This window comes from Esox lucius, chromosome 18 (genome assembly GCF_011004845.1).
Source record: "Esox lucius isolate fEsoLuc1 chromosome 18, fEsoLuc1.pri, whole genome shotgun sequence".
In the NCBI taxonomy this organism is placed as follows: domain Eukaryota; kingdom Metazoa; phylum Chordata; class Actinopteri; order Esociformes; family Esocidae; genus Esox; species Esox lucius.
In genome coordinates, this window is record NC_047586.1 from 22811471 (window position 1) to 22832755 (window position 21285).

The 21285-nt window shown below is 44.8% G+C and overlaps 1 protein-coding gene across 1 annotated transcript in view; it reads left to right on the forward strand.

Moving 5' to 3' along the window:
• The window catches only part of syne1a (spectrin repeat containing, nuclear envelope 1a), a 232178-nt gene that overhangs the window by 188390 nt on the left and 22503 nt on the right, over positions 1 to 21285 (forward strand). Inside the window, exons 108-131 of the mRNA XM_034287789.1 lie at positions 122 to 322; positions 775 to 948; positions 2985 to 3116; positions 3693 to 3889; positions 4327 to 4459; positions 4896 to 5078; positions 5529 to 5678; positions 5900 to 6076; positions 6605 to 6760; positions 6929 to 7084; positions 7843 to 8013; positions 8229 to 8362; positions 8481 to 8685; positions 9473 to 9655; positions 12034 to 12180; positions 12935 to 13089; positions 13181 to 13328; positions 13410 to 13504; positions 13677 to 13911; positions 14417 to 14611; positions 16933 to 17058; positions 18524 to 18679; positions 20314 to 20472; positions 20585 to 20751. Coding sequence (XP_034143680.1) covers positions 122 to 322; positions 775 to 948; positions 2985 to 3116; positions 3693 to 3889; positions 4327 to 4459; positions 4896 to 5078; positions 5529 to 5678; positions 5900 to 6076; positions 6605 to 6760; positions 6929 to 7084; positions 7843 to 8013; positions 8229 to 8362; positions 8481 to 8685; positions 9473 to 9655; positions 12034 to 12180; positions 12935 to 13089; positions 13181 to 13328; positions 13410 to 13504; positions 13677 to 13911; positions 14417 to 14611; positions 16933 to 17058; positions 18524 to 18679; positions 20314 to 20472; positions 20585 to 20751 — 3935 coding nt within the window. The remainder of the gene's footprint in view (positions 1 to 121; positions 323 to 774; positions 949 to 2984; positions 3117 to 3692; positions 3890 to 4326; positions 4460 to 4895; positions 5079 to 5528; positions 5679 to 5899; positions 6077 to 6604; positions 6761 to 6928; positions 7085 to 7842; positions 8014 to 8228; positions 8363 to 8480; positions 8686 to 9472; positions 9656 to 12033; positions 12181 to 12934; positions 13090 to 13180; positions 13329 to 13409; positions 13505 to 13676; positions 13912 to 14416; positions 14612 to 16932; positions 17059 to 18523; positions 18680 to 20313; positions 20473 to 20584; positions 20752 to 21285) is intronic.

The window sequence follows — 21285 nt, forward strand, 5'->3', positions numbered from 1 at the left end:
AGACGTTTAATTTAACCTTTGACCGCGCCGCTGTGGCTGTCGTGTGGTTAGGACTACTATGTGGTGATGCACATAAGCCGAGCCTCATTTCATCACATATATCCATTATTAATGTCCCCAGGATGCTTTTGAGGAGCTGGTGTTGATGGTGGGCTCTCGGCGCAGCAGTCTAAACCACAGCCTGTGTCTGAAGGCCCAGTATGAGAGTGCCCTGCGTGACCTCGCCGATCTGGTTGACACCGCACAGGATAAGATGGCCGCCGACCAGAAGATGACCGTGGGCTCCGTCATCGAAGTGCAGATACTACTGGACAAGCACAAGGTAAAGTCCTCCAAAAGAGGGTTTTGGGATACAACGTGTCTGTCCAACAGAGACTGCATCAAGCCTTCTCCAGACTGTTTACCTTCACTATACTGCCTCCACACTGCTCATCCCTCGTGCAGAAGACAGATGCTAACATTGGCACTGTGAATACCATATGTACCTCATCTATAAGCGAATAATATATAGGATGTACTCATACCATTATGTTACAGTGAGTAAAGAGTGTTGGGGAACTCTTAAGTGGTCATCCTCGACATTCTGTTTCACTGGGGTCTATGTTCATACTGTATATGTTCACCCACCAACCCTCCAACAGTATTTTAAGGTCTATTACGTTGCCATATTCAGTTTTTGAGTGTACAAATACGGTCTATGTAAGTATTGCTTCTTTTTAAGGTGACAATGCATTTCTACTCTCATACCCCCTTCTGCCACCTCCTTCTCTCTAGGAGTTCTTCCAGGGACTGGAGTGTCACATGATCCTCACACAGACGTTCTACAGTAAGGTGAGCGGCCTGGTGGTCCAGAGGGAGAGCCAAGTCCTGGAGGAGACCCTGGCCCTGGGACGCAACGTCCTCAAACAGGCCCATCGCAGAGGGGTCGAGCTGGAGGGAATACTGGAGGTGAGGGGGGGTTGGAATGGTACCTGCTCCCTACTAACGCAGACATGACGTGAATGGTTCCATACTGGGGGGGGGGGGGGGGGGGTATGGATGGATAAAGGAATGGATGGATGAATTGACTAATGGATGGATGAATTGATGAATTGACTAATATATTGTAAGAAAGATGGAGATGGTGTTGCTTGAGACCAGTCACATCCCACTGTATACAATGTCTACACAATGATGTACACTCACCTAAAGGATTATTAGGAACACCTGTTCAATTTCTCATTAATGCAATTATCTAATGAACCAATCACATGGCAGTTGCTTCAATGCATTTATGGGTGTGGTCCTGGTCAAGACAATCTCCTGAACTCCAAACTGAATGTCAGAATGGGAAAGAAAGGTGATTTAAGCAATTTTGAGCGTGGCATGGTTGTTGGTACCAGACGGGCTGGTCTGAGTATTTCACAATCTGCTCAGTTACTGGGATTTTCACGCACAACCATTTCTAGGGTTTACAAAGAATGGTGCGAAAAGGGAAAAACACCAAGTATGCGGCATTCCTGTGGGGGCGAAAATGCCTTGTTGATGCTAGAGGTCAGAGGAGAATGGGCCGACTGATTCAAGCTGATAGAAGAGCAACTTGCTACAACCGAGGTATGCAGCAAAGCATTTGTGAAGCCACAACAGGCACAACCTTGAGGCGGATGGGCTACAACAGCAGAAGACCCCACCGGGTACCACTCATCTCCACTACAAAAAGGGAAAAGGGCGTACAATTTGCACAAGCTTACCAAAATTGGACAGTTGAAGACTAGAAGAATGTTGGCTGGTCTGATGAGTCTCGATTTCTGTTAAGACATTCAGATGGTAGAGTCAGAATTTGGCGTAAACAGAATGAGAACATGGATCCATCATGCCTTGTTACCACTGTGCAGGCTGGTGGTGGTGGTGTAATGGTGTGGGGGATGTTTTCTTGGCACACTTTAGGCCCCTTAGTGCCAAGTGGGCATCGTTTAAATGACCATGTCCATCCCTTTATGACCACCATGTACCCATCCTCTGATGGCTACTTCTAGCAGGATAATGCACCATGTCACAAAGCTTGAATCATTTCAAATTGGTTTCGTGAACATGACAATGAGTTCACTGTACTGAAATGGCCCCCACAGTCACCAGATCTCAACCCAATAGAGCATCTTTGGGATGTGGTGGAACGGGAGCTTCGTGCCCTGGATGTGCATCCCACAAATCTCCATCAACTGCAAGATGCTATCCTATCATTATGGGCCAACATTTCTAAAGAACGCTTTCAGCACCTTGTTGAATCAATGCCACGTAGAATTAAGGCAGTTCTGAAGGCGAAAGGGGGTCAAACACAGTATTAGTATGGTGTTCCTAATAATCCTTTAGGTGAGTGTATATGTTAAATTAATTGCCTTATAAAGTCAATATGGAAGAATCTTGCTGTAATACTAGCATAAAACAAGCAAAAATGACTACTGGTAGTAAAAGTAAATCTGCAGTTAATGTTTGAAGTAAATTTTTTAAATAATATTTTTTTGATTAAATTGATCTGAATGACTGACATTCCCCATTTACATATTCCTTATTTACTGCATTTAGTTGTATTGTACTTGTTCATTGTCAATAAAGTTGAAACTAATCTAAATCTAATCTAAACTTTCTCGCCAGTCCTTCTTTCAGATTACATTACATGTAATCTCCTAATCGCTTTATACAGTCGCAGTGCTATCAATTCCAACCTAACCCTAACCCATCCTGGACTAGGTAATATTATTCCAGATCTTGTTCGGTAAGGGAGGAGGACAAGTCGACAAGTTGTGTTATTACTTAGAGGCAGGATTCTACACAGTGCCCCTTCCAGGGCTCTGGCGAAAAGAATAGATTTGGTAGAAACTGGGGACAGTCAAAGTAGATGACAGCAACAGAGCAAACGGGCGGCAGAGTACAACACTTCATTTGGGTTGCTAAACAAATAGATCAGCTGATTAATGAACCCTTTCCTTTCCGTCTGTGTCCTCCAGTCGTGGAGCAGGTTTGTAGATGACTACCAGGGTCTGTGCAGACAGCTGGAGTCTGTAGAGTGCAGTATGCCCACGGTGGGTCTGGTGGAAGAGACCAAGGAGAGACTCACTGACAGGATCGCCCTGTACCAGGTACACGACACACCTATCACCATGAACACCTTCTGACAATATGGCAGGTGGCTTAGCAGGTAAAGCCTCTGATCAGCTAGATTGAATCCCAGAGCCGACAAGGTGAAACATAAATTTTTTCCCTTGAGCAAGGCAGCTAACTGTAATTTCTCTTCGGGCTAACCGTGAGAGCTCTGCACAACTCCAGGTCCGGTGGGTTTAATATGAAAGCCAAATCTAATTTTGACCTTGTTTGAAAACGGACACATTTCCCTTTACCCTTTCCTTTCATTGGTTGACCTGGCAATGAAAAACGCAACCAAATACACATCAAGGCATCTCCCTCTAGAATACAAACGCAGGTGTCCATAGGAAATCATTTACGTGTTACTATAGGTTCAGTGATTTTTTTTTTATTGCCTGTGCAGTAACATGTCAATCAAATTAGCAATCAGAAAATCTAGATGGAATAACTGCGAAGTAACAGTGGTCTTGTTGCCTTACCCAGTTCTCATCTTCAGAAATCCCCTGGTTTTGGGCTTTGCATCTTGCGGGTGGTTGTACACTCATCCTCTCCTCCCCCTTCTCCCTTTCTAGCGTATGAAGGCCAGTCTGACGGAGCACCAGCCTCAGCTCTACCAGGTACTGGAGGACGGGAAGAGGCTGCTCCTGTCTGTGTGTTGCTCAGACCTGGAAAACCAGCTCACCCAGCTGGGAGATCACTGGCTGTGCTCCACCACCAAGGTCAACAAGGAGCTGCACCGCCTCGACTCCACCCTCAAACACTGGAGCAGGTCAGAGGATGAGAGGGTTGGGTTATGTGAGGGTATTAGCTGGCTTGGTTTCATAGTTGATCCAAGCCCATATGGATAAGATGCATAAAAGTATGTTTTGTGAATCTTATTAGAAAACATTTTTTAAAGTTAAATAAAATTTAAAAAAAAAAATGTCACACACATTTAAACACATTTAAAACCGAGACATTTGTTTGGAAACATTATTTGGCGAATGTTTTATTATACACAAAAACCATTTGTGTATTTCACATGTTTGTTTCTCTGGATATGAGTAGTGGTACTTGAGTTTCTATGCTGATTGTGCTGTCACCAACACATGGCAGGCCTAGTGAAAAGAGTTGGCTTGTGCACTTACAGGATGGATCAAGTATAGATAAGTATCTAAAAGTGAAACCCCAGAACTGAACATTTGTTGTCATGTTATGTGACTATAGGTACAAGAGTGAGTCAGCAGAGTTGAGTCAGTGGTTACGGTCAGCCCTGGACCGCCTGGAGTTCTGGGCCACTCAGTCTGTGACCGTACTACAGGAGCTGGAGACGGTCAGGGACCACCTTTACGCCTTCTTGGTGAGTGAGACGGAGAAAGTCCTAAAGTTACATTAGATGAAGTTTATGAATTTGACCATCCAGTCGTTGCAAACATGTTCCTGCCCTGCAGGACACGTTATAGTTTATTGTTTGGTCAGGATTGTAATTGTTTAGTTTCCACATTAAAATGTCTGTTATTTATAATCCACTTAATTGGCCCTCCCAAGTAGTTTTCCTGCTGCTGCAAATTCGCTCAAATAAAGATCAAACATGTGTAGATGGACATATCAAACAGAAGTACAGTTTGTGTTGTGAGGTCAGTGGGAGGTCAGTGGGAGGTCAGTGGGAGGTCAGTGTGATGTCAGTGGGTCAGGACAACCTCTGAGTCATACTTGCAGTTCCAACACCAAGAAGTGTGCTCATCAATCGAGGTGAAACCTCACATCTGTCTCCATCCCCTCTCGTCTCCATGTAGGAGTTCTACAAGGAGGTGGATGCGCGGTCTTCTCTGCGCTCCTCAGTGCTGAGTACAGGCAACCAGCTGTTGCGGCTCAAGAGAGTGGATACGGCTGGTCTGAGATCTGCTTTAGCCCAGGTGGACACGCAGTGGGCGGAGCTTCTCACACGCATCCCAGTGGTGCAGGAAAAACTACACCAGGTCTGGGATCAGTCTAAAGTTTGATAACTATGCTGCCATATTCTCGTAGCAATAGTCAGCAAAAGGCCTTTATCCTTAATTTGTTTGGGGGGGTTATAAAATACTGTACATTTGCATGGATTTAGGGGGAAAAACATTTTGTGATTGTCTCCTGGTGATCGATGTATTGAATTATTATTTTGAAATACCTTGTGGTCATTTAGCAGTGTACAAATCACTTGTTTTCAACATTAATATGTTCCAACCTATGGCCATCTGACCTGTCCAAAATCAGCCCGCAGCTGCATTTAGTTGTCTGTTTCAACCCTATCTAACTAATATATCCTTCCCAATGTAACCAAACGTAGTTGAGCTAATTGCAACTGTGGTGTCAGTCCAGTGAGAACTTAGGAAACAGCGGGATGTAGCTTAAGACCCCACTTCACCGTGATTTTGTGCTTGTTCATTCAGCTGCAGATGGAGAAGCTGGCATCGCGTCATGCCATCACAGAGCTGATGAGCTGGATCTCTCTCATGGAGAACGTGATCGAGGAGGACCAGCAAAGGATCACGGGAGTGGTGGGGTCCGAAGTTGTTCAGGACTACCTACAGAAGTATAAGGTGAAATAGTTCAGCAGGCACTTCTCAGAGAAAAATCACAATCTCATTTAAATGTTTTGAGTGAGTGTTCTGATATGCTCTCGTTTCTCCCTTCTCTGTTTTTCTCTCACTTCATCATATTATCTCAAACGGACCCACTTTCCCTCTCTTCTGCTTGTTCTTGTTTTTTTTGCCCTCTTTCTGTCCCCTCCCACTCTCTGACCCCCGGTCTCTTTCTCCAGGGGTTCCGTATAGACCTGACATGTAAACAGCTGACAGTGGACTTTGTCAACCAGTCGGTGCTCCAGATCAGCAGTCAAGACGTGGAGGGGAAGCGCAGTGACAAGACCGACTTCGCCGAGCGCCTGGGAAACATGAATCGCCGCTGGCAGATACTGCAAGGCCTCATTACTGAGAAGGTAGCCACCCTTCTAATTCCCCGAAGAAACCTGAGTAGAATATAGATCTATAATGCCTTAGAATACCTGTTAAACAAAATACAGCCCCGGAAAGAATTAAGAGACCACTGCACCTTTTTCTTTCCTTTCCAATAAAGTTGAAAAGGAAAGTTTTTTGAGTGAGGAACAGAAGCATTACATTTGCTGTGGTCTCTTAATTTTAACCCTTCAGTTCCTCACTCAAAACTTTCCTTTTCGACCCTTTTGGAAAGGAAAGAAAAAGGTGCAGTGGTCTCTTAATTTTTCCAGAGCTGCATATTTAATTATAGGTATTCTCTCGGCCGGTTCTAGGCATTAGCTAGTGAGCCCCCAACCACTAAGGAGCTCACTAGCTTATGCCCTGGGCCCCCAAAAGGCTAGAGCCGGCCCTGGGTATCCCAAAGTTATCCACAACTGTAACCACACATTTTTAGGCTATTGCAAAATTTGCATGAGTCATAGATGGCAGTTGTTAATATTCCGTGATGTGTGTGTGTGTTTGTACCTCAGATCCAGCTGTTAGAAGGCCTTTTGGAGGGTTGGGTGGAACATGAGAATGGTGTTCAGTCTCTAAAGACCTGGCTGGCATTGCAGGAAGACAAACTGAAGAAGAAACACAGGATTGGGGATGTAGCATCGGTGCAGAATGCATTAAAAGATTGTCAGGTTAGAAAATAGACATTTTATTAACACAGTTCACAGCTGAACCATAAAAACTACAAGCAACCATATTCTCTTCTCAGTACATTTTATAACCTAAAATCACATCAGATCTATCAGATGTCCTTTTTTAAAGTTGTTGTACTGTCTATTCTGTTTCATTCTTCTTTTCAGGTGTTGGAAGAGCTGTTGAAGGAGAAAGAGAAGGATTTAGAGAAAGCTGAGGAAAGAGGGAGCACACTGATCCAGGAGAAGAGGGGGGAGGCCTGCTCGGTTGTTATGGAGACCCTAAAAGGTCTGAACCAGTCCTGGACCAACCTGAACAATATGGTGAGTTTAAAAACTTTCAGATGGGATATTAAACAGGTTTCCTCACTCCCGGTGGATACTAAACATCCCATAGAATTTTCTAGTAAATAGTGAACATGTAGTAGTGGCGTGGTTACCCAGGTGTCCTGGCTATGTTTTCAATCTGGTGAAATCAAGCGTCAACCAGTTCTCTTTACGCACATTTCATTGACCACATTCCGCATGGGTTGATGTGTTTGTGTTGTCAGCCCACAATTACAAGTCCTACCATTTGGCCTTTTTTTGTTTCTGCAAATGTTACCTACTGGCTAGCTAACCAAACCTCTCATTTTATCTGTGAACTTGCTGCAAATTAGCCTTGTAAAGCAGTAGAAAAAACACCTTGGTTGAGGAGAAGAAGTGAGCTGTGCGAACTGTTACTCTTAAAGCAACATACCATTAGCAGAGGCTATGTGAACAAAGAAAATAGTAAACCGTAAAATATAGTAATAATAGTGAAAACAATAATATTTGGATTTTGTAAAAGTTAATCCAATGATCTTTCTCAAGAAGATGATTACAGTCTCCTACATATAATAATAATAGAGTCTCATACATATAATAATAATACAGTCTCATACATATAATAATGAATATTTGATTAACCAATCTCACTGCCGGCTTTGAATACCTTTGAAGACCTAGTGCCTTTAATGCCTGTCAGTGTAATCTTAATTTAACCCCTATGTTTTTATAAAAAATGCAGATAATGTTGAACATAGTATCCTACGCCCTTTCAGATTGTTCAGATGAAAGTTAGTCTGCGGTCAGTGCTGGAGAAGTGGACTCTGTATCATCGTGCTCTTGATGAGATCAATGGCTACCTGATGGAGGGGAGGTACTCCATGTCCCGGCTACGCCTGCTGACAGGCTCCCTGGAGGCTGTACGACAACAGGTGGAGGGCCTGGAGGTGAGACAACCGAAGACAGCCTATATAGGACTGAAGTACAACCACAACCCTAGCCTGATGTTGGAATAACATGGGAAACCTTTTAGGACAGAAATCATTCAGAATTCAAATCATTGGGTTTAGTCTGATAACTTGCTCAGCCTTACAGTTGGACAGAATAAACCGGATCTGTCTCCTTTATCTTCATCATTAAGCGGTGCTGTGTTTCTGTTCAGAATCTGCAGGAGGAGTTGGATAAGCAGGAGAGCAGTCTAATGAAGTTTGACTCCGTCACACAGCAGCTGTTAACAGAGTGTCACCTGTCTGTTGCGGACACACTCAACGATGCCCTCCGGGACATCAGCATCAGGTAGGCTCAGCAGACTGTTTGGCGGGCTTATTTTGGAAACCCTGATCCACCCGTGACTGCTACTCTTCCTGACTGATCCCATTTCAGATCCTAACTTGTTGTTTTCTTCCGTCCCAAGGTGGAACGGTCTATCGGAGCAGATCTCAGAACAGCTGAGGTGCAGCAAGGCTTTGCAGGGTCTGTGGCAGCGCTACAGGGAGCTGTATGGCCAGAGTGTCTCTTCTGTACACCGGCAGGAGGAGAGGGCCGACAAGCTGCTCAAGAGTGCCACTGACAGCAATATTACAGGAGACAAGAGCAGAGCATGGATTAAAGAATGCAAAGTAAGCAAAGGAGACATCCTGTTTAAATTGATTTACATTTTTTGGGATAATCACGTCTGATGGTTGGAGACTGAACATTGCTTTTTCTCAGGAGGAAAATCTGCATGGACAGATGACTTGCCAAAAAGTGGTTTTCATTAGAACATTCAGTAACTTTTGAAAACCTACAAATAGCTGAAGAATGCTGCCCTGCTCTCATGTGAATAAGCTGAAAGTCTGTCATCACCATTTCTTAAAGATGTAGAAAAAGCCTTGGCTTTTTTGTAGGTTCCAAATTATACCCAGTGTTTGTGTCAGTGTAGAACCAGAAATCTGGACAAAAGACCTTTCCAACTGTCAGGTAAAAATGCCAGATATGTCAAGAATTGACACTCTAAAATGTTCCTGGGTGACAGGGCTGTGTGGGGCGCAGTTGATACTGAATATTGTACAAAACAGTTTATTTCCAGGTTTTCTTATAATAAATATATTTTTTGGTTGCATGGTAATAGTAAATGTTTTTTGCTTTACATTTTTTAGAAAATCTAGAGTATTGTCTTTGGGACGTCTTGCTGTAGTATTAAAGGGGCCATATATAAGATTTTTACTGTACTACTAGCATGAATAAAAGCAAAAGAGCCCAGTTGACATCTGCTGTTATTGTTTTAAGTTTATGTTTCAAATATCATTTTTCTACAAATTGTCAATGAAAACGTTTGAGGCCGGATTCCTCATAATGCCCCTGTCTGTAACAATTTGCTACTGTTCCACTTCTCATAGCTGTGTTTGTTTGTTTGTGGTTGTGTAGGAGTTGTTGGGGGCCCAGGCGACAGTACAACAGTCTCTGCTTCAGCTGCAGCAGCTGGCGGAACAGCTGAAGGCTCAGGTCGACGCCTCTTCCATGGCAGCCCTCCAGTCCGACTGTCTGTCACTCACCCATCGCCTAGCGACGCTGGAGCACACCCTGCACAGGCAGCAGGAAGTACTTCAGGTGGGTCATCCAGTGTTGCCAGATGATATGTTTTCCTGAACAATTTGGCTATTTTTAATGACAGTGTGCAAGCAAAAATGGGCTTGGGTGGGTCGATTTACAGATGGAAGATAAAAAAACGCCTGAACAGGGGGGCGTTTTTTTATCTGTGGAGTCTGTGGGTGATTGTGCGGTTAACAGTCAATGAAAGCTGGCAACCCTCGGGTCACCCATGCTGCAGGACAACATAAGCAACCGGCAATCCAGGTTTGGGGACCGTGCCGGTCTGTGGTGAAATACCTGGCGGTCCATAGCTTGTGAAAAAGACCCACTGATTGCAGTGAAGCTTAGTTCAAAGAATCTGGATTAAATGAGTTACAACTGATGTCCACTCTTTAGCATTTCCTTGTACATCAGGCACAAACTGTCTAGATTACTTTAAAAGGGCAATATCGCTGTTGAAAGCAATACATTGCTTATTTTCTACAATCATTTATTACTTGAAAACCTCCCCTGATGTATTTCACAAACTAATATGATTCTTATGCAATTCGGTCCCTACAAACCATACCCCTAAATCCTTCCGATTTCAATTTAACTTTTACATAAACTGCTCAAAATAATGAAGGGAACACTTAATTCACACATTGGGTCTCGATGAAGGAGATATATTAAAGATCAACATCTTTAATGTACATTGTGTAATTGGTTGAGAAAAAAATGACATAACAACAGTCAATGGAAGCCAAAATTACCAACTGATTGAGGGCTGGATTCAAACTGACACCCAAAATCAAAGTAAACAATTGAAATCACAGGCAACTCAATGTGACTCGGTAGTGTATATGGCCCCCACATGACTGTATGCACTCCCGACAACGTCTGGGCATGCTCCTGATGAGATGGCGGATGGTGTCCTGGGGAATCTCCTCCCAGACCTGGATCAGGGCATCAGTGAGCTCCTGGACAGTCTGTGGCGCTATTTGGTGGCGTCAGATGCACTGATGCATAACGTCCCAGAGGTTCTCAATTGGATTCAGGTCTGGGGAACATGAGGACCAGTCAATGTCATCAATGCTTTCGTCATCCAGGAACTGCCTACACACTCTGGCCACATGAGGCCGGGCATTGTCCTGCACTAGGAGGAACCAAGGGCCCACTGCACCAGCGTAAGGTCTGATGATGGGTCTGAGGATTTCATCTCGATATGTAACAGCAGTTAGGGTTCCGCATGGCTAGCGCGTGGAGGTCTGTGTAACCCTCCAAGAATATGCCTCCCAAGACCATCAGTGACCCACTGCTGAACATGCTGGATGATGTTGCAGACAGCATAACGTTCACCACAGCGTCTCCAGACTCTTTCACATCTGTCACATGTGCTCAGTGTGAACCTGTGAAGAGAACGGGGCGCCAATGGCGGACCTGACAATTCTGGTGTTCTCTGGCAAATGCCAATCGAGCTGCACGGTGCTGGGCTGTGAGCACAGGTCCCACTAGAGAACATCGGGCCCTCATGCCACCCTCATGGAGTCAGTTTCTGACAGTTTGTTCAGAAACATGCACACCTCTAGCCGACTGGAGGTCATTCTTCAGGGCTTTGGCAGTGCTCCTCGTGCTCTTCGTGCTCCTCGTGCTCCTCCTCGCACAAAGAAGCAGATACCAGTCCTGCTGCTGGGTTTCTGCCCTTTTACGACCCTGTCCAGCTCTCCACGTTTAATGGCCCATCTCCTGGTATCTGCTCCATGCTCTTGAAACTGTACTGGGAGACACAGCAAACAATCCTGTGATGGCACGTATGTATGTGCCATCCTGGAGGAGCTGGACTACCTGTGCAAACTGAATGGGCTGCAGGTACCGCCTCATGCTACCAGTAGTGACAAGGACACTATCAAAACACAAAACTAGAGAAGAGTCAGTCAGGAAGGATAAGGACTGGGCAATTGTCTGTGGCCACCACCTGCAAAACCATTCCCTTTTTGGGGGTTGTCTTGCTGTTGCCACTCTAGTGCACCTGTTGTCATTTTCATTTGCATCAAAATGGGTGACATTGATTCACAATCACTTATGCTTCCTAATTGGACAGATTGATATCCCTGAGGATAATTGACTTTATGTTATACTGTGATGATTGCGTATTCCCTTAAAACATTTTGAGATTGTGGGAGTAGCAATTGCTTAATGGACCATCTTAAAACTGTTCTGTTTGGGTTTGTTTACATTACTAGAGAGAGAAAAATGCTAGACAGCCTTAATCCTTTTTCCTGATCCCTGGCACAAAAAAGTTTGAGAATGATTCAAATGAATGCAAATGTTCAAGCACTCTTGCTGCATTTTTATAAATGCTTTTGTACGTAGATCTTAATATTCATGAAAAGCACCGCATTTATTTCTCCCTCTAGTGTTCGGCTGAGGTCTGTGAAAGTTTCACAGAGCAGTTGGACTCTATGACCCGTCTGGTTGACAAGGCTAAGGAGGTTTTAAGAGAGACTGACCCTGTTGGATCGCCTGACGTCGCTGTCGTCCAGGACCGCATGGACCAACTGAAGGTAAACATATCTCAATACTGACTCGTGCTTTATAAGAGAATCATCTCTATGGGCCCCAACGTGGCGCCGTGATCCATTATGTTTCTTAGCTGTAACACTCCATCACTGGGGCCAGTGGGTTTGTATCCTGATCCCAGTATCTTGGCAAAGCCCCGGTTCCAGCATAGGGCAATGCGAATTAGTACAGCACAGCAACAGCAACTACTTGGGGTGATTAGATTTTGAGTTATTCAAGGTGTTTTAGACTTATTACGCACCACAGAGGTATTTTTTACGTTTTACGTATTTTTTACATATTACGCACCACAGAGGTATGTTCAGGGAAAGTTCAACCGCCGACGCCATTGGTTGATTGATACGGCAGTCTGATCTAAAAATGAATGTAGTCATTTTCTGGCGCATTTATCGTGGCCTTTGTTTTCCTGATTGCCCTGTCACATTAGAGGACAGACATGGTTGCCAGTAGACTTGTTTCAACAATGTTCTTATCGGACACAACATTGCAGGATGTTGTGGTAATGCGTTTCCTTGGCGCACGGATATTGGATTCCAAGTTGAGCCAGCAGTGTGTTAAGACTCAGACCAGCTTGGCAAGACATGCTTGTGTGTTGACTTTTGGACCATTCCTCAGACTATAACCCTAACCTGCAGTGGGGTTGCCACAACATTAGGATCAATATTGATCAGTAAGAATTAAAAAATGCCCTCTGTTGCACTAACTTCTCTCAAATCCTTTCCCTCCCTTTCTCCCCAGATCCAGATGTGTAAGTTGAGCAGCCATTCTCCTGATCTGGAGCGGGTCAATGAGCTGGCCTACAGACTGCCTGTGAATGACGGAGAGATCAAACGCCTCCAGAGCCTCAACAGGGCCTGGGCCTCCGACTCGGCGCACCTCACCGAACGATTCAGGTAGCTTCAGTACCTGTGGGCATCCACATTGGCAGGCCGGCGGGGTTGGTAACCTGTTGAGTTGACTTGATCTCGTCTCTCCCCTCCTCAGCAAGCTGCAGGCGCTGTTGCTGCAGCAGCAGAGCTTCCTGCAGAAATGTGAAGACTGGTTGGACTTCCTGTCCCAGACGGAACAGAAGCTGGCCGCTGAAATCTCTGGGAACTACCACAGCCTACTGGAGCAGCAGAGAGACCATGAGGTGAAAGATGGAGAGAGGATCAGGGCATTCAGGGTGTTTCTAACTATATGTCGATCTTGCTAAACGTTTTGGTTCTTTCAGTTGTTTCAGGCAGAGATGTTCAGCAGGCAGCAGATTCTTTATTCCATCATCAGTGATGGCCATCGCCTGCTGGACCAGGGGCAGGTGGACGACAGGTCAGACACTCACACATAGTGTTTTAATTTGGGTTAACACCCCTCTCTTGGGCTCAGTTGGACATGCTCTTTGAACAACAACTTTCTCCCCTATCTTTTCACAATTTCTTGTCAAATAAAGCATTAAAGGGCATGAAAGAAATCTTTTAAAGAAAAACTATTTCCCCTGCAGGGATGACTTCAGCCTGAAACTGGCCCTGCTGGGAAATCAATGGCAGGGTGTAGTGAGGCGGGCCCAGCAGAGGAGAGGGATAATTGACAGTCTGATCCGCCAATGGCAGCACTACAGGGAGATGGCAGAGAAGCTGCGACGGTGGCTACAGGAAGTATCTCATGACCCGGAAGTGCATCCACAGGGAGAGCCGGTGGCCTTACAACAAGCCAGGACAATGCTGGACCAGATACAGGTGGGTAGAATGGACATTCATTGACAAGTTTCTGTTTTACTGAGGTTTAACTGTATAATCAGCGTATTTCATAGCAAAGTGATATATCATCGCTGAATTATGAAATCCTCTCATCTCCAAACAAACTAATGGAAATGTCTGTTATGTTACTATTATTGAACATAACATTTTGAAACTTTAGAAGCTGCATCTTATGCAATTCCTTGGTCATACTGCAAATAATTGCGGTTAGCACTTTGTATAGGCTTCTTTCAATATATTTAAAAAAGAAAATTGTTGCGCCAGAAGTAAACCACTGTCCGGACCTCTGCCTTGATTGAGTTCACAGGCACCCAAGCATCTACAAGGAGTAGTTAAAGCATGTCAAGGCAACTCATTTCAATGACTAACCCCCCCAAACCCGAACAGTGCTGGCCAATGCCGGATTTAAACACTAGTGTCCCAAAGAAGCGGCTAACTGTGAGGCCGTGAAAATAAACCTGAACTTTCTTCCCCCTCCCTATAGTTGAGGGAGCGTGTGCTGCAGAGGCAGCAAGGCGGCTACATCTTGGCTGTGGAGGCAGGGCGGAGCCTGCTGCTGTCAGCTGATGCCAGGGCGGAGTCAGCGTTGCAGACGGAGCTGACTGACATGCAGGAGAGATGGAGACACACCAACGTTCGATTGGACGAACATAAGAGAGAGCTGCTCTGCCTGCTCAAGGTTAGTAGTGCTGGAAAAAAACAATACATACCCAACCATCCCATCACCAAAATACAACCAACTCACAACTAAAACAAACCAACGCATCCATCTCACCAACTTACCCATAACCAACGCAAACCTGAGCCACAATCTACTTTAACAAACAAATCAGACTGTCAGGGACACAGTTGTTTATTCAGTTAAGTGCAACATCCCTATCAAGACCTTCTAGAGTGCACCTTTTCTGTATAGATGGTTTGTGGCTGGGGAACGCGTGCCAGCAGAAATCCAGTTTGAGCATGCGGTAAGGCACCCAATTCTTTCTTTTAAATTACATTTGGTTGATTTCATAGAAATAAGATCTGTCTTCTCAGCGGAGAACACTTACTCCGGTTCTAGATTACGATGATGTGCTTTAGCATCATACTGAAACCTCTGGGTTCAGTCTACCATGCATCCTTGCGTTTCATGACTGGTGCAAACCTTCGCACACGTCTCATATACATTTGGTCGTCTGGGAGGGTTTGTATATAAGGCTGTCCTGAAGAAGGATCTGAGCTATCTGAACTAAGAGATACTAAGTGAAAAAAACAGCAGTTATATCATACGCAATCACAGCACTGGCTAGTCCTAGAACCACCGCTGGCTTATGTGGAGGTAAAACTGCTTTGGACTCAAGAAATGTTGTGCAGAGTACCTAAGTCAGAAACGCTGGTGCCTTTAAGGCAACTCAGATGTATGATAATGGACCGTTTTACAGCCATTTGTAATTGTCTCTTATTCATGCATATTGGGTATATTTGTATTTCTATAATACGTGGTTTGTCTGTAAAAGAGACCTAGGCCTCAGTTTGACGCCCCCTGCTCAATAAAGGTGTCAGAACCAAAAACTGAACTGCTTGGCAGGATGTGCCTGCTGTTGAGTTGTTACGACCAGGCCCAGTCAAATCGCAAAATTGTCAGTGGAGAAAAATGGGCAGAAATCTATGACTGACCAGTCATGGCGCTCGCCATGCATACTGAAACGGTGTACTTGCCAGGCATGGTAGCAAAATTGTGCCAAAATCAGCCAGAGCCAGAAACAGTTCCATTTCTCTCCATTGCCGGGTGTGTTGCCAGGCTGCCTATTTTTAAATCACCTGGTTTGAACCGGTACTTCGCTTTTCCCCCGATATGCTCCTGCATCCGTTGCTGTTGCTGCATCCCACCGAGTAGCTGTGTAGTCCGTGTGCTGTGTGCATTCAGTATGAACGTTCTGATGGGAATATGAATGAACCTCCGTGGTCCGCCAAGCTGACTGCTGATCCTATAGACGGCCTGCGGTACAGAGGTCATGTGGAAAACCAGCCAGGGGCACTGACATACAAAGGAAGTCTCATGAAGAGTAGGTCTGAAACATGCAGGACAGTGAAACCCCATTCTCACATCTATTATGCATGCTGTTCTGAGTGCAGCTTAACCGGTGCCAGGAATAGAAAAGGGGAAAAAAGAGATTGCCAGTGCTGTGAAGGTATGTGCAAGCAAGAGCATACAGAGAGAGAGGGGGCGAGATAGACTTGGGCATGGTTGGAGATTTAGCCGTAGAGTTGTCGATTTTTACAGGCTGAGAGCAGTCCGTTTTACAGAGAGCTGTGAGTGATGCTGTAGTCAGGCTCTGTTCTCCCTCCTCCTCCGTCTTCCCTTTTCCCTCCATCCCTGGAGTGAAGACTTGATCCTGAGACAGACGGCTAGCCACTGGGAATAGGTATTCATCTCCTGATGTTCTATTTTTATATCTTCGTGACATTTTCCACATTATTTAGAAAGTAAGAATAATATGTTGACGCGCTTGTTGCCTCTCGACTACAGGCTCTGAAATCCATTCCATTTCGGAGCGTTAAGCTTCTTTTTAACTTTTAGTTTTAGTAAGAAACAATTAATTCTGCTTTTGCATCTCAGAGAATAGTTCTATCATCGGCCATGGTCATGAATCTAACTTTTTTGGTTGTGGTTGGTGTTGGTTATCTGACCTATGTGATTTGCTGTCTCAGTCCATGCTTGGATATTGCTCGTAGGTAGGTGTATGTGTATGGTCTGTTTATTGGGCTGATAGATGGCTGTGGATTCATTCTGTCACTCTCCCTTCCTCTCTCACATTCAGTCTCTTATTTGTCTAAACTCTCTCTCTCACTCACTCTCTCTCACTCTTTGCCTACCACGGCTGCCGCTGCAGGAGAATGTATTGCTGCCCATAGGCAAATCTGCAGAAACAGCAGCGATGTGACAGCAAGAGAGTGAGCATGTGCCTGTCAGAATCAATAGCCCTACGCTATCTCTAAAGCATAGGTGTTTGTTTTTAGGACTGGGAGCGCTGTGAGAAGGGCATAGCTGCTTCTCTGGAGAAGCTGAGGGCCTTCAAGAGAAAGCTGTCCCTGCCTCTACCCGACCACCATGAGGAGCTGCACTCAGAGCAAGTCCGCTGCAAGGTAACACACGCACACACACACACTGCATGAAGTGAGGATTGGAAATGTCGTACCAAAGACAAAAGGGAATTGACATCGCTCCCCCAACCCTAAATATAAGAATTACTCTAACCCTAACCCTTACCTAACCGTAACCCCAAAAGCCTACCTTTTCCCCTAAACTTAACCTAACCCTTAATGTCAAACCTCATTCTAACCCAAAATGTAATTATAACCCTAAAGTTACACCCAAGCTTAAAAAATGTATTGTGCATGTGAGGACCAGCCAGAAGGCCCTCACTTACCCACACTGTCCTCACCAATCAATCAAAGGTGTTTTGTGAAGCCTTTTTACATAAGCAGTTGGCACAAAGTGCTTTTACAGATACCCAGCCTGAAGTCCCAAAGAGCAAGCAAGAGTTAATACACAGTGACTTGGGAAAACTCCAGAGTAGGGTCAAAACTTAGGAAGAAACTTAGAGAGGAACCAGACTCTGAGGGGTGACCAGTCCTCTTCTGGCTGTGCTGGGTAAAGATTATAAGAGTACATGACCTTATGGACCACATTATGGGTCAAAGTTTTTGCATGATCAGATTCCAGGCATGTCAATAAATGCATGTGGGCTGTGTAAAGCTGATAACATTCACAAGAGGTTTCTTACTTTTCATAGAAATTTGAGGACAGACCATTTTACTGATCTCAAACCAGTGATGCAAATTCCACAGACCCAACAAAACAGTGTCTCTGCTGTGTTTCATTGGGCTTCATCATTTCTATGATGGTATGCATATGAATTGCAAATTGTCCAGCTCTTTGTTGGGACCACTTACCTAGTAGTGCACTTTCAAATGGAGGACCAATTTCAGCTTTGTTGTGTTCTATGTCGCTTGTTCGTGATCATCTCAGTGCCAACCCCCATGCCCATGTTCTGTTTGCTTTGTTCTCTGTCTGTACACACACGCTATGATGTTTCATGCATGGCATGTCCTCTGCTCCTTAAGGGGATGGGGGTAAGAGTAGTTAGCCACTGCCAGCTGCCAGCTGGGGGAGGGGGGGTGTATTTTAATAATAAGGCTAACATAATCCTCCAGCATCATGAAATAGCAGAAACACTGACCAAAACAGTGTTAGCTTAGTTGCTAATATCCCTGTTGACTTTGGATTGTAAACAGCTCCTTTTGGTTGGCATGTTGCCATGACATCACAGCATTTTGGTCCCTGGAAATATGTAGTATGGCCCTAAGGTTTAGCCTTGTTTGACTCACAGGTTGGTTAGGGTCAGTTAGTCTGCACAGAATTGTTCTTACAGCCTTCCCACAGCCAGGATTTTTTCCAACTCTGCATTCCCTTTACTTCAGTTTAGGTTATTGTGTTTGTGTGTCGTGTACTTCGTTCAATCACTGTTTTGTGATTAGACACAGAGAGCATAGTGTGATTGTCTAATTTGACCCTCTCTCCCCCCTCACTTTTTCTGTCCCTCTCTAGGAGTTAGAGAGTAGTGTGGAGGGCTGGACTGATGATCTCACCTCTCTGTTCCTGCTGAGGGATTCTCTGGAGGGCGTGGTCAGTGGTGATGACCTCACAATCCTTCAGGACCGCCTCCTGCTGTTACAGCGGCAGTGGGAGGAGATCTGTCACCAGGTAGAGACACGCAAACACACATCAGAATTTCACCAGGTAGAGACACCCAAACACACATCAGAATGTCACCTGGTAGAGACACCCAAACACACATCAGAATGTCACCAGGTAGAGACACACAAACACACATCAGAATTTTCCTGTGCAGATAGCAACGGTGTGTTCGAAAATTAAACTGTGACCTATTTACACATAGACACTGCTTGCTTGTCCTAAGTGTGCATGGCTCTTATAGATGCACACTGACCACAATCTGACTGTTAGATTCTGTCAATTTTTCCTCACAATGGTATGGGTCTATTCATGTATGACAGTCACATGGAAAACTCCTATCAGGAGGCAGGGGCGTTGGACTGGGGGGAAAAGGGGTACTAAGTATATAGGGCCCTAATGTATAGAGGGGCCCTCAAAAATGTTTGAATCTTGAATAAAGTGGGGAGGGGCCCTCAGAGACCGCCTATGTACAGGGCCCAGAATTTTGTGCTACATCCATGTCAGGAGATATGGACAGGGTGTTTGGGGCACATCAATAACAGACCCAGCACCACATCCCATCTATTGTCATTTGCTCAGAGTTAGTCTGCACTTAATGTGTTGTGTTAAGTTTTTTTTTTTCACTGACACAACATTGAAATTGAAAGGTCCTCCAAAATAACTCAACGGGATTTCATCATGTATAAAAGAACCTCAACCTGTCTTGGTCAAACCACCACCAATCACAGTCTCAGCCAGAATGAGGTTGAAGTGTTCAGCAGGTCTTTTAAGGAGGAAGATACATAGGTTTTTGGAATACTAGTGGATACACTTTTTGGAAGTAGATAGAAAATTAAATTTCAAACAGGTGATTGTCCTTTACTTTGGAATTGAACTGGCCTGTGGTGAGTTGCAGGTGCCTGCAATATGACAACCACTTTCAGTAGTCAAAAGGATTCTCCTGTTTTGTGTCACTGTGTGTAATGCAATGTGCATGGAGAAAAGAAAGAACACCTGGGAATTTTCAGAAGAGGCCAGACAAGAAAGGGCAATCTTAAGGCTTTAAGGCCATCTCCAGAGACCTTGATGTTCCTGTTTACATTGTTCGTAATGTATTTAAGATGTTTAAGGCCCACGCCTCTATAGCCAACCTCCCTGGATATGGCTGCAAGAGACCCAGGGATGGGAGATGGAAGCAAAGAATTGCTCAAATAGCGGATAAGGCACCTCGATCAACTGCCACACTTGATTCAAGCTGACCTTCGAAAGCAGTTTGATTTTCAACTCAAATCATCTGTTGACAGCACAGTGAAAGAGTTGTAGGGAAGGGGACCCAGAAGGACCCCACTGCTGAGAGACATAAGAAAGCCCAACTGCATATTGCCAAAACAAACCATAATATTGTTACCTTTATCAGTAAATATGTTTGGAATTTAGCTTAAATATCCATGGGTTCAAATGTGTGAAAATAGAAAACGTTTCTGTTTATCACACGAGTGTAAATAACCATACAACTGTATTGAGGATTCTCTTTCAATTCGGATAGCTTTTGTGTTCTTCATCTGTGACTCCTTGAAACTGACCAAATATTTCTTGTCAACCCCATCCCTCCAACCTCTCTCCTTTCTGCCCACACCTTGCCCCCTGCTCCCCGCCCCCAGTTGTCTTTGCGCCGGCAGCAGGTGAGCGAGAAATTGAACGAGTGGGCGGTGTTTAACGAGAAGAACAAAGAGCTGTGCGAGTGGCTCACCCAGATGGAGAGCAAGGTCTCTCAGAACGGAGACATCAGCATCGGGGAGATGATCGAGAAGCTGCGCAAGGTGATCGCACGCATGATCCACACACGATTCACACGAGTACACTACACACACATACTCTGTCTTTCTCTCTCTGGCCCTCCCACCAAAGGCTTTTGCTATCCCCTTCACATAGGATTACCAGGAGGAGATAAGTGTCGCCCAGGAGAACAAGCTTCAGCTGCAGGTGATGGGGGAGCGCTTGGCCCGGGCCAGTCAAGAAAGCAAGGCCACAGAGATACAAAACAAACTCGGCAAGGTCAACGAGCGCTGGCAACACCTGCTGGATCTCATTGCTGCCAGGTGAGGAAGGAGGGCATCATGCTTGAAGCATGGGCGTCGCAGTTGGGCTAATCTTTACGTGAAGGGAACGCTTTACGCCCAACGATATACTTTTTAGTTGACCTTTTTCAGTCTATGGCCTAGACCCCACACATACAGTACATGGGTATTTTTTAAAACAGTTTTTTTTTTCTTTCTTTGTTCTTAAAATGAAACCCATCCATTCAAGCAAGTTTTCCCAAGTTTTTAAAAAATCTCAGTCCACATGACAACGCAAGAACACGCTTTCAAGCACTGTCAAGAGCATGCCAAACCAACAGGTGACGATATAACCATAACCTTATAACCATGTTGGCCAATCCGAAGCCTGAAAAAAAGTTCTTACCGGTTACAGTACGGTAACAACACTGGCATGAGCGCATACCAACACCTCTGTTCCTCAGTACAGTGGGAGAGTAACTGTACATTTATGTGTAAACATGTAAAAAGTCTTGTTAGCAAGATTAAAACCAGCACTATTTTGGCTACGTAGACCAATGCACAAAATCGTTCTTG